Genomic DNA, 21,032 nt, shown 5'->3' on the forward strand with positions numbered 1-21,032 from the left:
CGTTATGAGAAAGCAATAATGTATATAACGAATGATGCTCATTCCCCTTTTCTTCTGTCTCCCAACAGCTTTAGCCTTCTAACTAGTTTCTCCACTTCATCTTCCTTCTAACCTCTAATTTCTCAGTGCCAGAATTATCTCCCTAAGATGCCCATATCTCATCTCACTCCTTTACAATTTAAAGTAGCCTTCCAAATAGGAGATGAAGGGTGTCGTGTGATTCTTCATTCAGGGATTCAGGATTCTCCATTACGTAGGTTTTTCTCTTCAGCCTTTACTCTCTCCTTCTTGCTGCTAGGCAGGCAAGTCTTCCTCCAAGTCCATTCTTTGTTTCAGGATGGTTCTCTTGGCCATCTTTTGCATCCCTTGCATAAGGTGTTGCCTTCCTCCAGTCTCCTCTTATACATCTTCTAGGGATTACCTAAAATACCATTTTCTCCAAGAAGCCTCCTTTTCGATTACCTTTTCCGAACCACCATGGTGTTTTGATTCTTCTCCCTTCTAATTTAGTACTCAATTGTTCACTGGCTATCTTAGTCTCTGTTTCAGAAGTCTTCACCTAACTTCTCCATCAGGGCTGTGGGTCCCTGAACTTTATTATTTTGCAGTACTGCTCGGTACCAGAGAGGACTAAGCTTATTGACTAATTTCGGTCCTGTTCTATGATGGAAGAGGCTTACCTTATAACTGCACAAAGATGATGTTTGGCCCCTCTCTAGGAGGGGCCTTGGATGGCATTCCCCTCATTAAATCCCATGAGGACAGGGTGTCAGTTGTGTACATTATTGTTTCTCCAGAGTTTAGTACACTAGTTGCATGGTAGGTCTTAAAAAAATTGCTTATTTTAGTGAATTGTTTTTTACCTAGCGACACCACTGATGAGACCCATTTTGCAAATCCTCTTCCTCTCACGCAGTCTGTGCTCCTACCTTCATTGCTAACAGGAGAGAGGGCTGAGAATGTGATTTGCAGATAGAAAAGGAAGACACTTTTAAGCAGGCAAACTTCTAGGACCTTTTGAATAAAATAATGACCTAATGCTACACTTGCCCTGCAGCTCAATATTGTCAGTAAACTCTTGAGAAAACATATTAGTGTTATTTACATGATTTATAGCCTCAAGATATTTAACTAGGCATTCCATTTAGATTTAGCAGGATAACTATTGCTTGCTAAATAAATACAGATATATAAGAAAATATTTAGTAAAGTTTAGCAATTAAGTGGCATCTTCTCATCTTGTTAGGTACTTCTTAATCTGTAGCAAAGCACTTTCTTACACTGACATTTAGTTAATGTATAATAACCGTATTAAGGGTAAGTGAAGTTTATACCCGAAGAAAACACCGACTGAGAAAAAGTTTTGTTTTTGTTTTTGTTTTCTTGACTAACTGATATAAATTACGGTCTACTTGGCATTCTGTCAGTTCTTATTTGATGAGTGGTGTCTTTCTGCAAGGAAACACCAGAATTGGTGTTTGGTACACCAATACACCAGTACAGTAGAATTGAACTAGTACAGTAGTATGTGGGAAATACTGATCACTTGTGATAGAACATGGCTTTTTTGGGGGGGGGGTGTCTTCCCATCATAAGCAGGTCTAGTTAACTCAACTTTTCCTTCATTTCCATTGCTACTCCCCAGTCCAAGCCAGTTGACAAGGACTTACTTTCATTTTCTCCTGGCTTCCACTACTGCTCTTCTACAATACATTCTCCATAAGATATTTGGAGCAATCTTCCTCTCAGTCCCTTGCTTAAAATCTTTTACTGATCCTTCAAGTCACTAAAATCTAAATTCTTGCCTTGGGATATCTTCATTATTACCCCTCCTCAATTTCTAATCTCACCTGCTTTTTCTAGCTACCTCCCACAGCATATACATAAACCAAATTCCTGGGTCACTGTTCTTGTTTTGTTTTCTTGCGTATTGTGTATTGGTCCCTGCCTCAGAACCTCTGCACACGTCATTCCTTTATCTGGAAAAGTTTTCTTGCAGGTATTTGCATGTCTGCTTCCTTTAGATTTCAGCATGTACATTCCCCTCACCTTACCTCTAGGCCTTTTCACTGTATCACCTATATTTTTCTCCATAGCATTCACTCTCCAACATAATCTTACTATGTATTTACTTGTTTAGTGTCTATTTCTCCATCAAGGATATAAGTTCTGTGAGAACAGAGTCTTAGACTGTCTTGTGTAACTATCATATCAATAAACACTGAACGAGCAAATGACTCATAAACCTACTGGGCATGTCAGAGTACAGAACGGCACACCTGCCTCCACTCTTTCTCATTTCTCCTTGGCCTACTTCCTGAGTATAGGCATCCAAGTCACCACGGTAACCAGAAATAGGGGATATAATTGTCTGATTACCTGCTTGTACTACCATCTTGCTATACTGAAGATGCCGCTACCCCCATCTTTCCAGCTGTTGCAGTGTTCTTCCTGTATGGGAGGGATGGATAAAAGAACAGCAGCAGTGCAGATGCAGCATTACTTTGCAATTGCTACCTCCTAGTCCAGGGTGACAGACTGGACAACTCAGAAAAACAGAAGGTCTAAGGGATAGTACATACATGTCTGTGAAATAAAAAGACACAAAGAAGAGTAAGTTTGCTGGTGTGGGAGGACCCAAGCAGCAGCTCAAGAACCTCAAAGACTTTATGAAAACTTGGACAGATCCAAGTACTGATACTTACCAAAACAGAATGAATGAGCGAAGAAGCAGAAGACAAGTGTGGTAACAATATACCACAAAGGCATGGACGAAAAGTAAACCCTGAAAGAGCACTTTTAATTGTGCAGACTACAGATTGAGTGAGAGTGCTGTAGTAAGGATTTAAGCAATATTTAACTGACTTGAAGCTGATTGATTCTGTTAGGCAGGGAGACGCTGGATGAAACCAGCATCTGTACCCAAAGGAGCCCGATTCTGAAGGAGATTCACACGCGATAGTGCCATGCTTATGAACATAAACTGAGATACTTGAATATTGCTGAATTATGATGAAATCATTGAAAATGTCATAGCAAGAATCCTAAGGAGAAGTATTAACAGTTCTGCATTTCTAGTTCGTATGGAAATGCTAATTCCACTTACGAAAGTAAAGTACAGGCATGGCGTTATTATGATTAAGACCTTACAACTGTGGAAACGTAGAGTGGTACATTAATAATATTATAGACATGTTTAGCATAAAATGCAAGCAATGTAACTAAATTAGTTGTACATTCCAGGCTGCATCTGGATTTCCTGTGAGCCTGTTCCATTACAAAGCTAAACAGAAGAATAAACCTTTCATGCTTCTTAGGGTGCTCAGACGTTAGCCAGTTTTTGTTTTTCCTGCAGCATTTGTCCCTGGAGAGTGCCAGAATCTTCTAAAGCCTCTTTTAGAAGGCAGTATGTTATTTTAAAGTAGTAGTTAAGATCATCTTACTTGGGTGATGATAGCTGTTTCACATGGCTAACAGCCATACTTGCCTCACAAATAACCCGAAAGTATGTTCATTTTTGCCAGCCCTTTTGGAAGAATGCATATAGTGGTGTACAGAAAAATAGCTTGCATAAATTTCGGTTACTTGTCTATTTGTTTCCTTCTTTACATTTCTTAGGAAAGCAAGCAGAGGAGTTCATATTGAAATACATTTGGGGAAGTGACCATTAGGATGAGATAAGTTCATATGTATATATTTTATATATATATATATATATATGTATATATGTAGTATATAGATATATAGTATACAGATATATGTATATATAGACTATTGGATTTATTATATATGTATATATATGTATATATAGACTATTGGATTTTTTATATATATATATAGACTATTGGATTTATTAGAATTTATTAGATCTCACTGAGAGATCCTGGAGGCAAGTAAAGGAATCCACAAGGGAACAAAAAGAGGAAAAACTCCGAGAGAACATAAAGTTGAAATCCAAGTCAATGGTACACTCACAAATAGATTTATTACCTTATAAATGATGGGACAAGCCACGTGAGTGGGCTTAGGTTGTCAGTCATTCCTTTATTTTCACAATCATCAATTATAGAGTGCTGCCCTTGTGCCAAGAGTTGGGTTAAGAAGCTGTATTTGAAGTGCCTCCTGGACATAAATTATAAATATTAAAGAATTAACTTACATATTAAACTTCGTTTAATGGAAATTCTTCAGAAATCCAGTATAAATTATCAGCCTAAATTAGAGAATTAAAAAAAAATAATCTTCTTGAAAAAGTTAAAATAAAATGTAGTTGTCTTTTTGTGTTTTACTTCCAAGAAACATAGTAAGTCAATTTAGTTTAGCAAAAGTGACCAATAAATGGACTTTAATGAAAAAAAAAATTAAAAAAAAACCCTTTTAATTACATTACATCATTTCTTTCTATATACATATGGCACTTGCAATGTTTCTTCTTAGGTTAGGCACGTCTATTCCATTTCTGATTACAATCCTGATTAACTTAATATATTCTTTCCTCAGAACGATTACATTGACAAACTCCAGAGTTGATTGATTTGTTATGAATCCCACATTCCTGTTACTTTGGTGTGAATTATTTTCAACCCCAGTATGTTAATCTTTATGGTTAATGTTAATCCTACCGGTAATTTGAGATTACTTGTATAAACATTAGTCAGCAACCCTTATACAGCATCTCCAGCAAATCATATGCTATCATCCCACCGTGCTTCCTTCCTGCGCTGGAAAAAAACTTCATTTCTTCATTCAAAGTGTAGCCCAATGATACAAGAGGATACTGATGTTCTAGTTCCCATGCGGAGAGAGGCGTGTCTGGCCTCATCAATGGAAATAGATTTTCTAGTGGCCCCAGTCCTTCAGGTCTTTATTTTCTTCCTCCTGACACTGGAGAAATACCGCTCACGCAAAGAAAAGGTTCTATCTAAGACTATCCTTCATCTCTAAAAGATCAGAAGAAGTCCACTGGGGATTGTTAAACCCATTGGCAGGTATTGGTGGGGGTGGGTGGTCTTTTCCCTGCAATCTCTGCATAGAGTTATGTAATCCAAGCTTCTCCATTTGGCCCTTCAAGTTCATTTTTCCATTGGTCCTGGGAACCACAGGATTATGGGTTTTGACTTAATCATTGTTGTGAGAAAAAAAATCCAAATTTTAAACAGCTGAGTTACAGATTAGGAGTGGAACATCCCTGGCTTATTATCTGGGCACTGCTTATCAGCACCCACACAGTGCAAAACACTTGAAAAACACAAATTTTTCCTTACTTTCCTCACATAATCTGTAAGAGTGCACCTACCTTTTACACTGAAAAAGTTCAGTGGATAAATTCTCTGAATTCTGGCAGGACAAGATAGATGTCAAAACAGTAAATGCCTCTTTAGGGCTTTTACTCTGATGGGACTTGTTAAGAATTCCTAAACAGGGGCACCTGGGCGGCGCAGTGGTTAAAGCCTCTGCCTTCAGCTCATGTCATGATCCCAGGGAACCTGCTTCCTTCTCTCTCTCTGCCTACTTGTGATCTTCGTCTGTCAAATAAATAACTAAAATCTTAAAAAAAAAAAAAAAAAAAGGAATTCCTAAACATACTCTCTCTCCCACCCCGTGTCCTTGGCTAATCATTTGTGTAACTAAGAGGGGTGGACATAATATGTGTGCATATTTACTTATATATACTTGAAGATTTAGGGGAAGTTTTATAAGACCTGGAAATACTTGTTGCCTCCAAACAGGAAAAAATGTTGCCCAAAGACAGGAGTAGGAAAGATATCTACAATTTGATCTGCACCATTCTGTACCACTTGATTTTTGCATCATGTCCATGCCTTAACTATGCAAATAAACAAATTTTAAAAAGAAAAAAAAAAAGTCCTTGACTGGTCTACCCCTATCTTTTATCCTCAGCATCAGTAGTGAGGGAGATATCTAACAGTGTGGGGCTGTCACATGAGTGACTCACAGTGTTAGCCCCTTTGGTTCTTATCACTTGGCTTGACTCCTGGAGTGGAATGACAAATGATGGTAACCTGCCTGCCAGTCGCATGCAGGAGTGCTGTATGTAGCCTAAATGTGGTCCTATAAGTGACACGCGTTCTGATAGACCAATCTCTTCCTTACATATAAATATTTTTTGAGAAAAACGTGCCAGTGGCAACTTAGGTAGGAACAGCAACATGACATTTAGACAGTAATCCTTAGTACCATTCCTCACATGTGGGACTGAGTGAGGGGTTCCTGGAGAGTGAGGTTGATTTAGGGATTGGGGATCAGCTGCTGAGGCGGCACTTGGAAAAGACAAACCAGGCATTCACACTCCAGACCACTCAATACCAGCATTGTCTCCAATCCATCTTTCATAAGGGGGCTCCAAGAGGGGGAGGGGTTAAAGGAAGGAGAGAAAAGAAACCTTTTTAATCCTGTAAAAGAAAGTGCAGGAGAGAGGAAAGAATGAACAGGAGGTGAGTGTGAAAAGCCCGTGGCCAGGACTATTTAGTTTCTAAATCAACTTTGCCGTTTAATCTGAGCCTTCCCTGTCAAGTTTCTCCTCCGTTTTACATGCTCTATCCCATCTGTGGGCACTGGTGCCCCTGCACTCCCCATGCTTTCTTATCCTTCTCTGGTTCATTCCCTTCATCTCTCCCAGTTCGTCTTCTCCATGCCTTCTCTCCTTCCTGGCTCCTTTTCCTTTTTTCTCTCCCTCCCCCCCCCCCCCTTCATCCTTTCCCACACTCTTTCTCCCGTGCTTTTACAGCCTGAGCCCTTCTCCTTCTCCCCTTTCTCTTGCACAGTACATCCAAGCTCCATTCCCTCTTCTTAAGGAAATCAGCCAGGCCTCAGATGGAGCTGTTGTCCTGACAACCCAAAGGCGCATCGGGCTTTCACTGAGGCTGGCTGCTGCTGAAGGGGGCAGTTGTGCAAAGCGAGGGGCCAGGCCGGAGGGAGGGCGGAGGGGATGACGGGGAGGGGCTGTTGAAATCCGCGGGGGGGCGGGGGAGGTGCGAGCGGAGGGGAGGGGCTGGAGGGAGAAACAGGAAAGGGAGGGGGGTAGAGACTCTGGGCTGCTGCCGCTGCTGTGTGGGTTTCTTTACACTCCCTGGCAGGCTGGGTGCCGGCTCCCTCGCCCGCCTGCCCGCCCGCCTGGGAAAGTGGGTTAGGGAGGGAAGGAGCTCAGCTCAGACACTGGCAAAGGAGCATCCAGCCACAGACCGGAGAAGAACACCTTCCTCTTGCAGCTTTCTCTTCATCTTTTCTAGAGGGTTTTCTATGTGTCCTCTCGCCTTTCAAATTGTGTTCCTTTGACTTTCCCCCCACCTCTGCTTGGGGTTTTATGCGGGCTTTGTTAAGTCTTAGAGGGAAGAGAGCCTGAGCCAGGGAAAGAGAGGCAAAGTGGAAGGGAGCACAAACTGGCCAAGCCCGTTCCGCCTTGGCTGTTGATGAAAGCCCTGGGTTTGTAAAGCCCCCTCGGCGTGAGCGTCACGCACATACCCTCCAGAGTGCACCGCGGACCCGCACCTCGGCGTGGCCACCATGGTCGGCAGAGTTCAGCCGGATCGGAAACAGTTGCCGCTAGTCCTACTGAGATTGCTCTGCCTTCTTCCCACAGGACTGCCTGTTCGCAGCGTGGATTTTAACCGAGGCACGGACAACATCACCGTGAGGCAGGGGGACACAGCCATCCTCAGGTAGGGCTTTGGGGCAACTTTTCTGCTGTGCGCCGGTGTGTGTGTGTGTGTGTGTGTGATCTTCAACTCCAGATTCTGATGCTGCAGGCATGTGTGTGTGTGTGTGTGTGTGTTTTGTGCATGCACACGCGCCTTTTACTGAGTGGACCAGGTGTCTGCCAACACATTTGAAGGGAATTCTGTTTCCCGTCAAGGACCAGCGACGTTGGTTAAATGTTATTTGGTTTCTTAGGACCTTGTTTCTCTTACCAAGAAAGCGTAACTTCACCTATGGTGTTAGTGACATCTGGGCAGTATTCTTGCTTTGGTAATTTCCGATGCTTTGCACTCAAGAGTTTTGTTGGGGTTCTTTAATAGGGAAAGAAGAGTTGTTGAATTATGGCTCTCAGAGAGTGGTACACAGTACTGCATTCTCTGTGCTGTGTGTGTGTGTGTGAGAGAGAGAGAGAGAAAGAGAGAGAGAGGGAATATATGCACATCAAGGCTCTCGCCCTGCCCCAGCAGTAGTTCGGACTGGAGACTTTCTGTAAGGATCATCTAATTGACATCGAGGGCAATAAACCAATCTTAGAACTTTGGTTGGTTACTGAGCCTTTTCTGGAATGTGGATAGACATCAACACATGAAAGTACAGTTCCTTTTCTTTAAAAGGAACTTGCCAAATTGCTGATATTTAAGAATAGTATTAAGCGCAAAGATTAGGCAACAATTAACCTGGTGTAAAATGGGTATTTCAAATTGATTATTCACCTTAAAGTCCCCTCTCTGTGTGACTCTGCCAAACTCTGAAATAAAATTTGGGATTGAAATCTGGACAGAGAGAGTCCCAGTCCTTGGGAGTTTGACCCCTCTAAGGGACAGTAAACTGCAGAAACTCAGATGGAACCTAGCTGTAATTCCATTTCTAAAAAAAAGCTTCAAGCTTCTTTTCCTATGTTTCTCTTTTCTCTTCCCCTCCTCCACCCACTGCACATAACCCTAGTCTTTTTTTTTTTCCAGCTTTCTTAAATTTCTATCAGATACAAAAAAAGAAAAAAGAATGAATAAAAAAATTTTCCTTGGAGATCCTTTAAAATCTCATTTTGTCCAAATAAAATGACCCAGTGTCCGTCTGTCCATACAGTTAATATTGCTTGTTGCGGCAATAAAAAACAGTAGACTACAGAAAGTAAACCTCTAATCTGTGTGTGAGGAGCTGATAGTGCATAAACCCTGGGGCATCAGGGAGCAGTTCTCTAGCAGAGCTGCCTACAGCAGCAAAGTTTTCTTTCTTTTCCTCAGAAATAAATTTGGTTGGCTGTCACAGTGTCCTGCTTTGGGATCTCTAGCCTTGTTAGAGAGGAATGTGTACGTGCTGTGTGTTGTGTTGTGTGTGTGTTGCTGCAGATTGTGAAAACTAAGAAAATCCTAATGTGTAAATGCTCTTTTCTTCGTTTCCTGAGCATTGAGTGATTCTGAATCCCAAAGATCCTACTATCCAAAGCAGATTTTCCCTACCAGCTTTCCAGCCCTGTAAACCTGCATGTGTGATTTATCCACAAGGAGTAATAAGATTTATAGAGTAATTTATCTGTTTGCAAAGGGATTTGGATATGATGCACAAAATGTTTTTTGCAAACACATAAGCATGCCATCTCAACTGCTAACATTCAGACTCCCTAACATCATTAACCCTTACTAGTGAGGCACTCTATATAAATTTATGCTATCCCCAGGAAGACTTATTTTTGCAGATTATGAGACTGAATATAGGGAAAGCAAATACCTGGGTGTGTAAGTTTTTATTTAACTGCCCATGAACTTTGTAAGTCAGCATCACCTGTACCTTAAGTTGTAGCTGTCAAAGGGTTAGATAAACATCTAAATGTTTATTCAGAGGAAAAAGAATATTCTTCTACTTTCATATCGCATATGCATATAAGTCTATGTGTATGAGAGGGGTCTTATTCTATAAATATCTACATATGATATAGATGTGCTTTCAAGTGTCTCTGGCTTAAAAGAAATGGAGTTTTTAAGCATTACACTTTAGTAGACATTACAGTGTGGAAATGGAGGGAGTGAGAAGTGAGAATAAATATAGAAGCAGTTATTCACTGGGAAAGAGAAGCTAGACAAACAGAGCATGCAGAGAAGTCACCTGTGAGAGTCCGTTGCTTTTCCAGACCTCACCTAATGTGCCCTCTTTTAAATTTCCTCTGCCTCAAACAAGGCTTTTATTTCTGGGTTGGTGGAGCTCTATCAGAAGTAACTATGGAGAGAGTTCCTTTTGTTTTCTTCCCTGACCTTCTCAATCTCTTTAACTGAGCCCAGTAAGCTTTGTGGGTCAGTTTCCCGGTGAAGAATGGTTTTCTTGCTTTCTGTTTACAAGTCTAGCCTGGGAAATACTTGCTTCTACTTTATTTGTGACATTTTACTGAGAGCATGAGCTTCCAGGGGAGGAGAGGAAGGAGAACTTGATTCATTGGAAGTCACAGTAGATGTTTGGCACTGAGAAAGTGAAATGGCAAGGAGAAAAAAAAAAAAATCTCTCAGTGAATCTGTAGCCCTGAATAATCTGAAATGTTAAAAGGAGACAAGGAAGGTTTGTAATTCTGGTGGTCCAGTGACAGGAGTTTGGCTGACCATCCCCAAAACATTTACCTTTACTGCCTTACTCCAATAAAAAGAAAAGTATATATTTTTTTGGAACTGATGCTCAATTTTGTATAATTATGATAGGAGATGAATTCTAGTCTTGGGTCTTACTTTTTTATTTCTATCTTTTTGGGGAAAACAACAACAACAACAAAAGACTATAGAGTGAAGGTAGCAGAACTAGATGGAAAGAAAAATACTCTCATGTATCCCAACCTCACCCTGTTGTTTCCCAGACAAGAATCTAGATATCCAGAGTTTTTTTTGTTTTGTTTTGTTTTGTTTTGTTTTTAGATCCTTTAAGAGCTAAAGGAAACCACACACCATATTCTATCTCAGGGCACAGAATCAAAGTACCATCCGTAGACCAGTGGCAACAGCGGCACATGGGTTTCTTCCTAGATACTGAGCCAGAATATTTGCATGCAAAGTAAAGTACCAGACATACCCACAGGACTTGTCTTATGGGAGTGTCTCAGGTGTTTTTCTGAACAGAGCACACCTGCCACACTGCCACCCCAACAAGTGTAGGAATTCATCAATTACTGGAGACATTTCTAGCACTGATTTTTCTAACTTTCTACCCTTGCACACAGGCTCACAAAGAGGTTCACCTCCTGGTTATTCTTGGCAGGTTGAAATCATGTGGCTCCCTTGATAAGTCAAAGGAAAAATGGACATAATGTTCTTATCTAGCCTTTAAAATTTCATTTTTAACAGTCCCACTGACTATATTTTTATTATCAATAGCATATGTCTAGAAAGATAATTATAAAATAATTGATCCTAACGTATCTGCTAAAAAGGTAACTTTGTAAAAATGACATATTTATGCATATTTGTACATGCTGTCTAAGTGCATATATGATAAAATGCAGAGGTTTCATTTTCATACTATCATGGGTTTAAATATTTTAAATTTGAGGTGTTGGAATTTTATTTATTTCACAGTTCTGACCCTATTTGATGTTTGTAAGATACTATAATACTTTTTATGGTGGTAACGTTTTTCCCATTTAAATGTAAATGTACTTAATAGGAGTTAGGTATAAGAAATTGAGTATCTAAGTTCAACATAGCTAAGTTTTTAATTTTTCAAAATTCTGGGTCTTTATTCTCTTTTAACACTAGGGGAAAAAGAGGAAACAGCACAAAAGATATGATTATTTGACAGTGCAGTCTGAGAATTTTGTGCAAATTTCAAGGGAAAAATGGCTTCTCTTCTATAAGGCATCTGGAACGCCTACATTTACAAAGAAAGTGTCAACACTCAAACATACTTCTGACACAATATGTGATTTTTCTACCACTTGTAATTCACTATTTGAAAACAAACTTTGTGGGCATCGGTCTTTGGGGGAAGTTTGTGACAATTATGAAGGTTTCTTTTTCTTGTGGCTAAATCCCTAATCAACGTTTAGTGGTTATTACTGATATTTTAAGGACACTTCGTTTCACTTTAAATCCTTTATCAAATATATTTGATAAATGCTAGAGTATACCACACGATTCTCTTGTCTAGGAATGTGGCATATTAATTACACTTTATAACATTGATGTACCTGTGAATTGTATCATTTGTTGTTACTTATGGACAGAGGAACACAGCAGCCAGGTCTCATGTGACAAATGTAATTTGTGATTATTTGTGTTTTTATAAATACGAAACATATAAGTATGTATACACACACCCCACATATTAAGGTGATTTTTCTGTTCTATGTCATCTGACTTTGAATGAATTATTTGTAGAACTGTGGAGTGAACAGCCAAAGGTGACTGACTTATCCACTAAATTAGTTGGTGAGGGTTAAACATTTGTGTTTCTTGAAGTTGCTTCTATATAATTGCACACTCAAGCAAAAAAAAAAAAAAAAAGGATTAGTGCATATTTTTCTGTGGTCCTTGAGAGCTCCAGGTACAAATGTCTGTAACTCATGTGATAGGAAGTTACCTAACTGTGTGCTGGTACCCCTTGCTGCTATCACTTAGACCTTAGAGAGTCCTTGTCTTCAGGCCATTACTTATGGCTTACAGCCATTTGCCCTGCTTTCAGATGTCCTGCTTGTTAGTTTGTACGACTCAGAAGACCTAGACTCTAATTTTGGATCCATCCTTGTATGCTACATGACTTTGAACAAATCCCTTAAATATTTGAGCTTCAGTTTCACTTATAAAATGCTGAAACTGCCTATCTTAGTGACTCTAGTTACTGTACAGAGTTGTTTTAAGAAGCTCAGAAGAGATCAAGGAGGGAAGTTTGTTCAGTTGTAAACTGCTACACAAGCATAAAACTATTAGTCATTTTCCAAACACATTCAACCAATTGTTTGGACTTTAAGGAGCTCTTTTGCTTAGACCAGTGTTTCTCAAACTTGAAGGTGTATCAGAAGGTGTACCAGGGAAGTCCGTTATAACACAGATCGCTTGGCTTCTACCTGCAGAGTTTTTGATTCTGTAGGTCTCTGGTAGGGTCTGAGGTTTGCATTTCTAACAAGTTCTTGACGATGCTAATACTGCAGGACTGGGCCACACTTTGAGAACCACTGACTCTTGCTGCTCCAATCGTGTTCTGCAGATGTGTATTTTAGGTATCACACAGCCGCTTTTTAAAATCCCAAATCTTGGGGTCTATCCTAGACCTAACAAGTCAGAATCTGCATTTTTAACAAGATCCTCAAATAATTCACAAACATCTTAAAGTTGGAGAAGTGCTGCTTGAGATGGTTTACAGCTATTACTGCATGTTACAAAGGTGGAGACCTTTCAAGAAATACTGAAGCCACATATTCTCTACTTTCAGAAATTCTTATTGAATTAGTTTGGGGTAGGGCCTGGCATAGGTATTAAAAAAAATGATTCTGATATGTATATAGAGTTGAGAACCACTGCTTTACCAGTTGAGGAATCTCTTTTACAAAACATCTTTGGGGCAGTGCTTAATGGATACGTAGTAAAAAATTAAAGTCATGTTGTATGGCTTGGGAAGTATGGCAGCAGTAAAGATGTACAAATTGAATTGGGAGAAAAGAATGAGACTCTCATAGATCCATTTCTTTACCACACGATTCTATAACTACAATGTCATGGAAAATGGAGTGACTTCATTTTAATATGGATCCAATTTACATAGTATCTATTGAAATAGCATTAAAACTTGGTTTTTAAAAGATTATTGCTTTGTGTTCTCACTTCCATTTATATTAGGCAAGACATGGAAACACTTCTATTTTTTTTTTTTTTTTTTCAGGGCTATCTCTAGGAAAGAAAATAGATAATTCTTAGGCAAGGAAAATATCTTCAATGATAACTTATTCAAACAAGCTTGTCATTTATGTTGCCATATATGCAAATATATGATTCACAATATGATAGCTACGTGTTTGTGGACTTCATCTCAGTCTTACGTGGTGATCAATCTTTCGCTGAAACTTAGGATCCAGTCTTTGTGTCATAGGTAAATACCGTCAAGGATCTAATAAGTTCAGAATGCTTAACAAGTACTCAGAAGACCTAGATCTAAATACCTGGAAATAATTTGATCTATTAAATAAGAATAACTGACAATTACTTGACTTATTAGATAAGCTATTTTTATGATGATCAAATGACCTACTATGTATTACTGTTTTATAAAGTATAAAATGGCATAAAATAGAAGCTCTTATTAATAATCATGGTCATTATATTCATAGTAGGAAATAACCTTTAGAACACTAAGAAATTTGATAAAATGAGCTTTTCATTTTTATTTCTATGGTCGAGGTTGGCCATTTGTCCTATGTTTGTATCATTTCCCCCCCCTTTAAAGTCCTTTAAAGTTACATGTATCTTAGAATATTAGTTGAGTTTCTTATCAGGAGTACAAGGTGAATAAACAATTTTTTGGTAGTCACTTGAATCAAAACATAATCTCAAGTTGAGTGATTAACCTTCACAAAAGAAAACACTTTCCTTCAGATTTTGTTAATTACTACAGGATAAACTTGTGGAAATCTAGAGAAGGAAAGGCCTTGGAGATTAGGCAATTCACCATCTCATTTTATGTATGTATGTATGTATGTATGTATTTATTTATTTATTCACCTACTTATTTGAGAGAGAGAGAGAGAGAGAGAGCGTGTGTAAGCCAGGGCAGGGAGGGAGACAGTGGAGCGGGCTGAGGGAAAAGGGTAATGGAAGCAGACCCCCTGGCTGAGATCATGACTTGAGATGAGTACCACCTAAGCTCCCCCCACCATCTCATTTTAAAGTGATGTACCTGAGGGAGTACCTGGGTGGCTCAGTTGGTTAAGTGTCTGCCTTCCCCTCAAGTACTGATCCTGTCTGGGTCTTCCTGCTCAGTGGTGAGCCTGCTTCGCCCTCCCCCTCTGCCCCTCTCCCCAGCTTGTTGTCTCTCTCTCTCTCTCTCACATGCAGGTGTGTGTGCTCTGAAATAAGAAAAAATAATAAACTGATGTAACCGAGAAGAGAAAAATTTAGTTGGTTTTCTAAAGATTTGAATGATTCGAACTAGAATTCATGCCTCCTTGTTCTTGTTCAGCGATTTTTATTCCACAGTAGCACTGAAGTTATCTTCCTGGTTTTCATGCTATCTCATGATGTGCTATTTAAAATTATGCCCAAAGTGTCTTTCCCCTTATTCTTTTCTTTCTCCCCTCCCCCCTCTATCTTTCCCTTCTCCTCCACTGGCTTCCTCTGCTGTCTCTTCCTTTTTCTACCCTTCTCTCCCCTTCTTTCTCTCTCATCTCTCCTCCTCTACTCTCTCCTTCCTTTCCTCTCTTCTCTCTATCATCCCTGAAAATCAAAGCTGAGCCTTCCTTTGAATGATCCTCCTGTTAGTGCTGGTCAAGGAGGAAGTTTTCAGTAAATACTTCACTGTTTACATGCCGAATATCATCTGTCTTAAAAACATAGGCTTACTTTCTGCACTTGCAGCTTCCATCTTACGATATTTGCAAAGCCAGTCTTGTATTTGGCAGAGCCTATATAACATTTTCTTACATTTGTTTTGTTTTGTTTTCCTTTTTGTTTCTGGCACTCTGCCTCTTACTCAGCTTTCTTATCTGAGTTCTTGACTCATTCCCTCAGTATTTGACTTGGGTTCCTCAAACCTACTACCTCCTTATTGTTACTTATGACTTTCTACCTGGTTAAGGCTCCTATTACTTGTCCCTCTTGGAGACACTGATCAGGATGATTGCATAGTGAGATCATGGTTCAAGGCTTGGTTTTCAGCCTGTAGTCCATCGTTTACATAACCTCCAGGGGTGCTCTACACATTGTAGTCATTGTAGATTATACTTAAAATCCTTTGAGGAAGGTAGACCTTATTTTCTATTTGTACACAATTTATTTTGGGCTAACAATGGGCTGATTGTTGTCAGTGGGAGGAACTGGACATTGAGATAGACCAGTCTCTTGGGATGGTGGAGGCACTGGATGCTAAGTTCCACTACAAATGCCTAGGGGGTTTCTTGTGTGTCATGTAGAATGAGGTTTCGTAACGCTTTCTTAGCAGGTGAGCCAGGGGAGGTCCAACATGTTCCGTGAAAAGAACTCACAGTCAGCCCTATAGATAGGCAGGCAGGTATCACAGGGAAGTGTGTCAGCTTGTATAGAGATGTAGCCACAAGGCAGAGGCTCAGAACACAAGGGAGTCTATGGGATAAAGGCTGGCTTACACATGTCCGCGTAATAAGGGACTTAGACCCCAGACATCCTACCAAGATAGCTACCTTAGTCAAGGGTACAAATGAAGCTCTGTATCAAAGCTGTTGTAACCAAGGGGTAACATGAAGATAACTCTCAGAGCACCAAACTCCATCTTTTTAAAACTTGTTTGGGATCATAAAACCTGATCTAGTGAGTCGGGGAAAAGATAGAGCTAGAGGTCTGAAATGAGGTACGAATTAACACTACTTGCTTTTCCTTGACTTAGGAAACTTTGCTAGATTACATCTTTATTCTACTTAATCCTTTCAGACCCCAGGTAGTTGGTAGAATCATGGACCTGAACTCATCTGACTATCACGGGCCAGTTGTTTTCCAGAATCAATCTGGAAATATCACCAGAGCCTTTAAAATCTTCTCATTATCTACAACATAATGTCAAAAGTCCTCAGCTTGGATAACTCTCCATGACCTACTGCCTCATTGCATCTACTAATTCAGAACCACTTTCATTCTCTGTTCATGAGCACATGAATGTGTGTACACACACACTTCTCTTATATTTGTTCATGAAACTCTCTCTACCCAGAACCTTCTCTTCCTCCCACCTCTCCCCTCTTCCCAACCATACCTTTTTGCTTGGTTACCTTGTTGCTCCTTCCAGGCTAAGGCTGGTTTTGGTGATATCTCATTCAGAAATCTTCTCTTATTCTCCCAGATTCAACTAAATACTCTATTTTTATTGGTAATGTCATCTCTGTAAATGTTTTTTTTTTTTTCTCTCCTAGCTTTATTGAGGTATAATTGATAAAAGTTTATGTATTTAAGCTGTACAGTGTGATAATTATGTGTATATATACACACACATTATAAATTATTACTAATATCATGTTAATTAACACATCCATCACTTCACCTAGCTACCTTTCTTTGTGTGTGTTAAGAACACCCAGGATCCACTCTCCATGCAAATTTCACATTACAACCGAGCATTATGAACTATCATCACCATGGTGTACATTAGATCTCTAAAATCTATTCATCTTATAACTGAAAGCTACCCTTCGACCAGTATCTCACCATTTTCCTACCTTCCAGTTCCAGGCAGCTACCATTCTATTCTCTGTTTTCATGACTTAACCCTTTTTTAGATCCCATTTATAATTGAGACTGTATAGTATTTGCCTTTATCTACCTTTTTTTTTTTTCACTTAACAAAACACTCCCCAGGTTTATCCATGCTGTTGCAAAAAGATCTTAAAAATTTTTATAGCTAAGTAATACTCCATTGTGTCTCTCTGTGTGTGTGTGCATAGAGAGATAGATAGATATAGATGATATAGATAAATCTTATGTTTTCTTTTTCCATTTATTCATCTGTGTATGTTTGGGTTATTTCCATATCTTGGCTGTTGTGAATAAGGCTGCAATGAACATGGGAGTACAGATACTACTTTAGCACATTGATTTCCTTCAGATATATGCCCAGAAGTGGGATTGTTGGCTCTATGCATACCTCAGCTTAGCATTCACTACACTTTAAGGGCACTCTTGTCTTGCCTCAAATGTATTATCAGTCCTTCAAAGACAAGTGTCTCATCTACCTTAATTTTCTACCCAAGAATTTAGCTTAGTACCTGTAGGTGGTCAGATAAATATTTATTCACTGAATTAAACAAAGAGGGTGTAGTCATACTGTAAATCAAGCAGATCAGAAATTGGTTTATGAAAGAGGAGATAAGTTTGAAGGAGACAAGGATGAAGGAAGTTATGTTAGTGAAAAAGTCAACCACCACTAGGGAAATTATAAATATGTGGTCGAAGAAGGTTAAATAGTAAAATCAGAGATGGATTATTTTCTGATCATTGGTTGAGGGGATAAAGTGTTTGTCTAGAAACACTCCCAACATTTTCCATTGCAGCTCCTCTTTTTAAGCACAGCTTTTTAGAGCATGAGGAAGGCATACAAGGGCATTTTAGGGGAACCTAAAAGTTTAGTCACCAGTGCCTAAAGTATGCTCCATTCACTGATGGATGAGTTTCTGACAAAACTAGGAATCACTCAGTGCTCCTGAAGTGAGTCATGTCCAGGTTCTGTAAAGAGCTCAGAATCCCAGGTAGTTTAAGAAAAGGAATATACCTTCTGGGAGCTGCTGAAGCTTTCTCCCTATAGAGGTGCCTGTGACCTTTCAGAGACTGAACTGAGAAGTTGAGAGTTACTTATGGTTGGCAAGATTGTTGTGCAACAGGTATATTCACCTCATCTGTCCTACTTTCTTGTGAAATGAGACAAAGTACAGACCACTTGCACTCATTTGACTCAAAGTAATTATTCATACTGAACAATGATGCCAAGTTGGGTTTTGCAGTGTTGACCTCTTTACTCACTCCTGTGAAATTCAAACTTGAATGTACCGTGGACTTTTTAATAATCCAAATTCTCTCTGTATGTTTTGCCATAATGCACAAGAGCATTATTTATGTGAGGTCAGAGGAAAAGCCTATAACTCTGAAGAAAATGAAACCCAGCTTCTCCTACAATAATGCCTTACTGTTTATTCCATTATAATTTTTTTTGGTGATGCATTTCTATACTGAGTTTCTATATTTTGAAGTTATCAAAAGTTAATAATATCTTTTCTAAAATAGTGCTTTAGTCATGCTACTATTTGCCACACTTCTCTGCTAGGAACAATGTAGACAAAAATGAAAGTCATTCAGTTCAACACTAAGTCATGCATAGCCAAACGTATACATGTGAAAATATTGATTTGGAAAATTACTCGGTTTCCTAATTTCTAATTCTTGTGCTTCTTCAGTCATATTTCACTCTAGGACACTTACATCAGACCTGTTTATTTTATGGGGTTTGAGTCATATATGGTTGCCAGTTTGCGACTGATTTTTGTTTTGAGATGACTAAGATTGTTGTCATCTTATGCATGTTCATGATGTAAATATATGAGCAAATCTTACGATCAGCATTTTATATTGCAGAATCATTAAGTTAGCAGATGAAATTTTCTTTGACTTTCTGACCTTTATTCTTCTATCTTTTTTTTAAGCATTTAAAAAATATTTATTTATTTATTTTAGAGAGAGAGGGAGAGAGAAAATGTGTGTGAGCAGGGGAGGGGCAAAGGGAGAGGGAGAGAGAGACTCTCAAGCAGACTCCCCACTGAGCACAAAGCCCAAATCGTGGCTTAATCTAATGACCCAGAGATCCTGACCTGAGCTGAAACCAAGAGTTGGATGTTCAACCCACTGAGCCACCCAAGGGTCCTTTTTTTATCTTTTGTTACTCTAATATAATGAGCTAATACTATCTAATATCATCAACACCTCAAGGAACTCTCTAATGTCTAGATAATACCACTAGATCAGGTAAACTTCTAGATTGAACACCAAGGGATTTAGGCTTTATTTCCATAAAACCTTAGCTTTTATTGTTTTAACTCAAAAATGGGAATAATTCCTACTTACCTCTTAAGCAAAGATTTTGGTCTGGTCTGACATTAAGTTTTTCAATATAATTGAGTTCATTAGAAGAAATGTGTGATATAATAAGTGGGATGGTGATATACTCAAATAAAAAAAATAAACTGCATCATCTTAAAATATCATGGCATAGGAAACTTAAAGATATTTTTTCATTAATGCTTTAATATTTGTATAGAATAAGACAACTTAAAATCTAGTTCTTCTAAAAATAAAAGCATGTATTTATACAGAATGTATTATGTGTAAACAAATTGTCATACTTAATTACATCATGTGGATTTTTTTGAATACATGATTTTTTAAAAATTAGTTTCTTTTGAATATATTAATAATATATAAAACAAAAGCATATATATATTTTTATATGTACAATAAATTTACATATATACAATATGAATCTGAATATTATTGTAAACTTGGGTCATAGTATTCTTTAATAGGAATCCAATTTAATTTGATGTACCAATGTGGAGAAGTTTACTGTAGAAAACTAAATTTTCCAGGTTATCAAGGATATTAACAGGTACAATATATAAGAAGCACCATAGTATGTCTTTTTAATTTGTTTTGATTAATGTTTTATTTTTAATTGTTATGCAAGTGCGAAAATTCCTTTGTAAGAGAAGTCAGACTTAATGTTTTTTTTTTTCCCCACAGACTTAATGTTTCTTGTTTCTGCTATATCTTGGTTAGCATACATAGTAGTCCCTAAGGAGTAACATTTCTTCTATTTGGATTATAGGATAGACACTAATGGTGTATTAGCTAAGTGAGAAATAATTTTCAAATGATCAATTCCTCAGATTTTTGATCTTGATTCTAGACTAAATTTACATTTTCTTTCATTCTAAGTCACCAAATGATGTCATGATCTGTTAATAAGCATGCTTGTTGAAAATGAGAGACTGGGGGCACCTGGGTGGCTCAGTGGGCTAAACCTCTGCCTTCAGTTCAGGTCATGATCTCAGAGTCCTGGGGTTAAGCCCCGCATTGGGCTCTCTCCTCAGCAGGGAGCCTGCTTCCCCTTCTCTCTCTCTGCCTGCCTCTGCCTGCTTGTGATCTCTGTCTGTCAAATAAATAAATAAAATCTTAAAAAAAAAAAAATGAGAGACTGACCACTGAAGGAAAAGAATAAGAATTCAAATTAAATTTCGTTTATCAAGTAAAATTACCATAATTATGCTTTTATGTCCTTTTCAATATTAAAGATTCAAGGCAAGTGAAGAAATGATTAGAATAATATAAATAAATTCAGGTGTAAGACTCAAATGCATTATATCCAGAGCAATAAAGCAGCTTGGTAGTATGACCAGTCTTTGGCAAATGTGATGGTCTTTGGCCATGTTCAATATTTGGATAAAAACACAGGAAGCGAACTTGCTAACATGTGTATAACACAAAAATAAGAGGATAGCTTTGTGTCATGCTATGTGTATGGCATAAAAATAAGAAGATTGTGGTTTTTGGCAGAATTATAAGGTAAAAATGGATGCTAGCTTATAGAAGAATGTTATTCATATGTGTGTGTGTTATATCACACTT

General features: G+C 38.5%; 1 protein-coding gene across 3 annotated transcripts in view; it reads left to right on the top strand.

Moving 5' to 3' along the window:
• Positions 1-7,039: 7,039 nt before the first annotated feature.
• The window catches only part of LSAMP (limbic system associated membrane protein), a 660,813-nt gene continuing 646,820 nt past the window's right edge, over positions 7,040-21,032 (top strand). For 2 of the 3 annotated variants that reach the window (XM_059164016.1, XM_059164017.1), the window contains exon 1: positions 7,040-7,679. In XM_059164016.1, the coding sequence (XP_059019999.1) occupies positions 7,525-7,679 (155 nt within the window). In that variant the 5' untranslated portion in view covers positions 7,040-7,524. The remainder of the gene's footprint in view (positions 7,680-21,032) is intronic. The other variant, XM_059164018.1, reaches the window with a different exon arrangement.

This window comes from Mustela lutreola, chromosome 2 (genome assembly GCF_030435805.1).
Source record: "Mustela lutreola isolate mMusLut2 chromosome 2, mMusLut2.pri, whole genome shotgun sequence".
Taxonomy (NCBI): Eukaryota; Metazoa; Chordata; class Mammalia; order Carnivora; family Mustelidae; genus Mustela; species Mustela lutreola.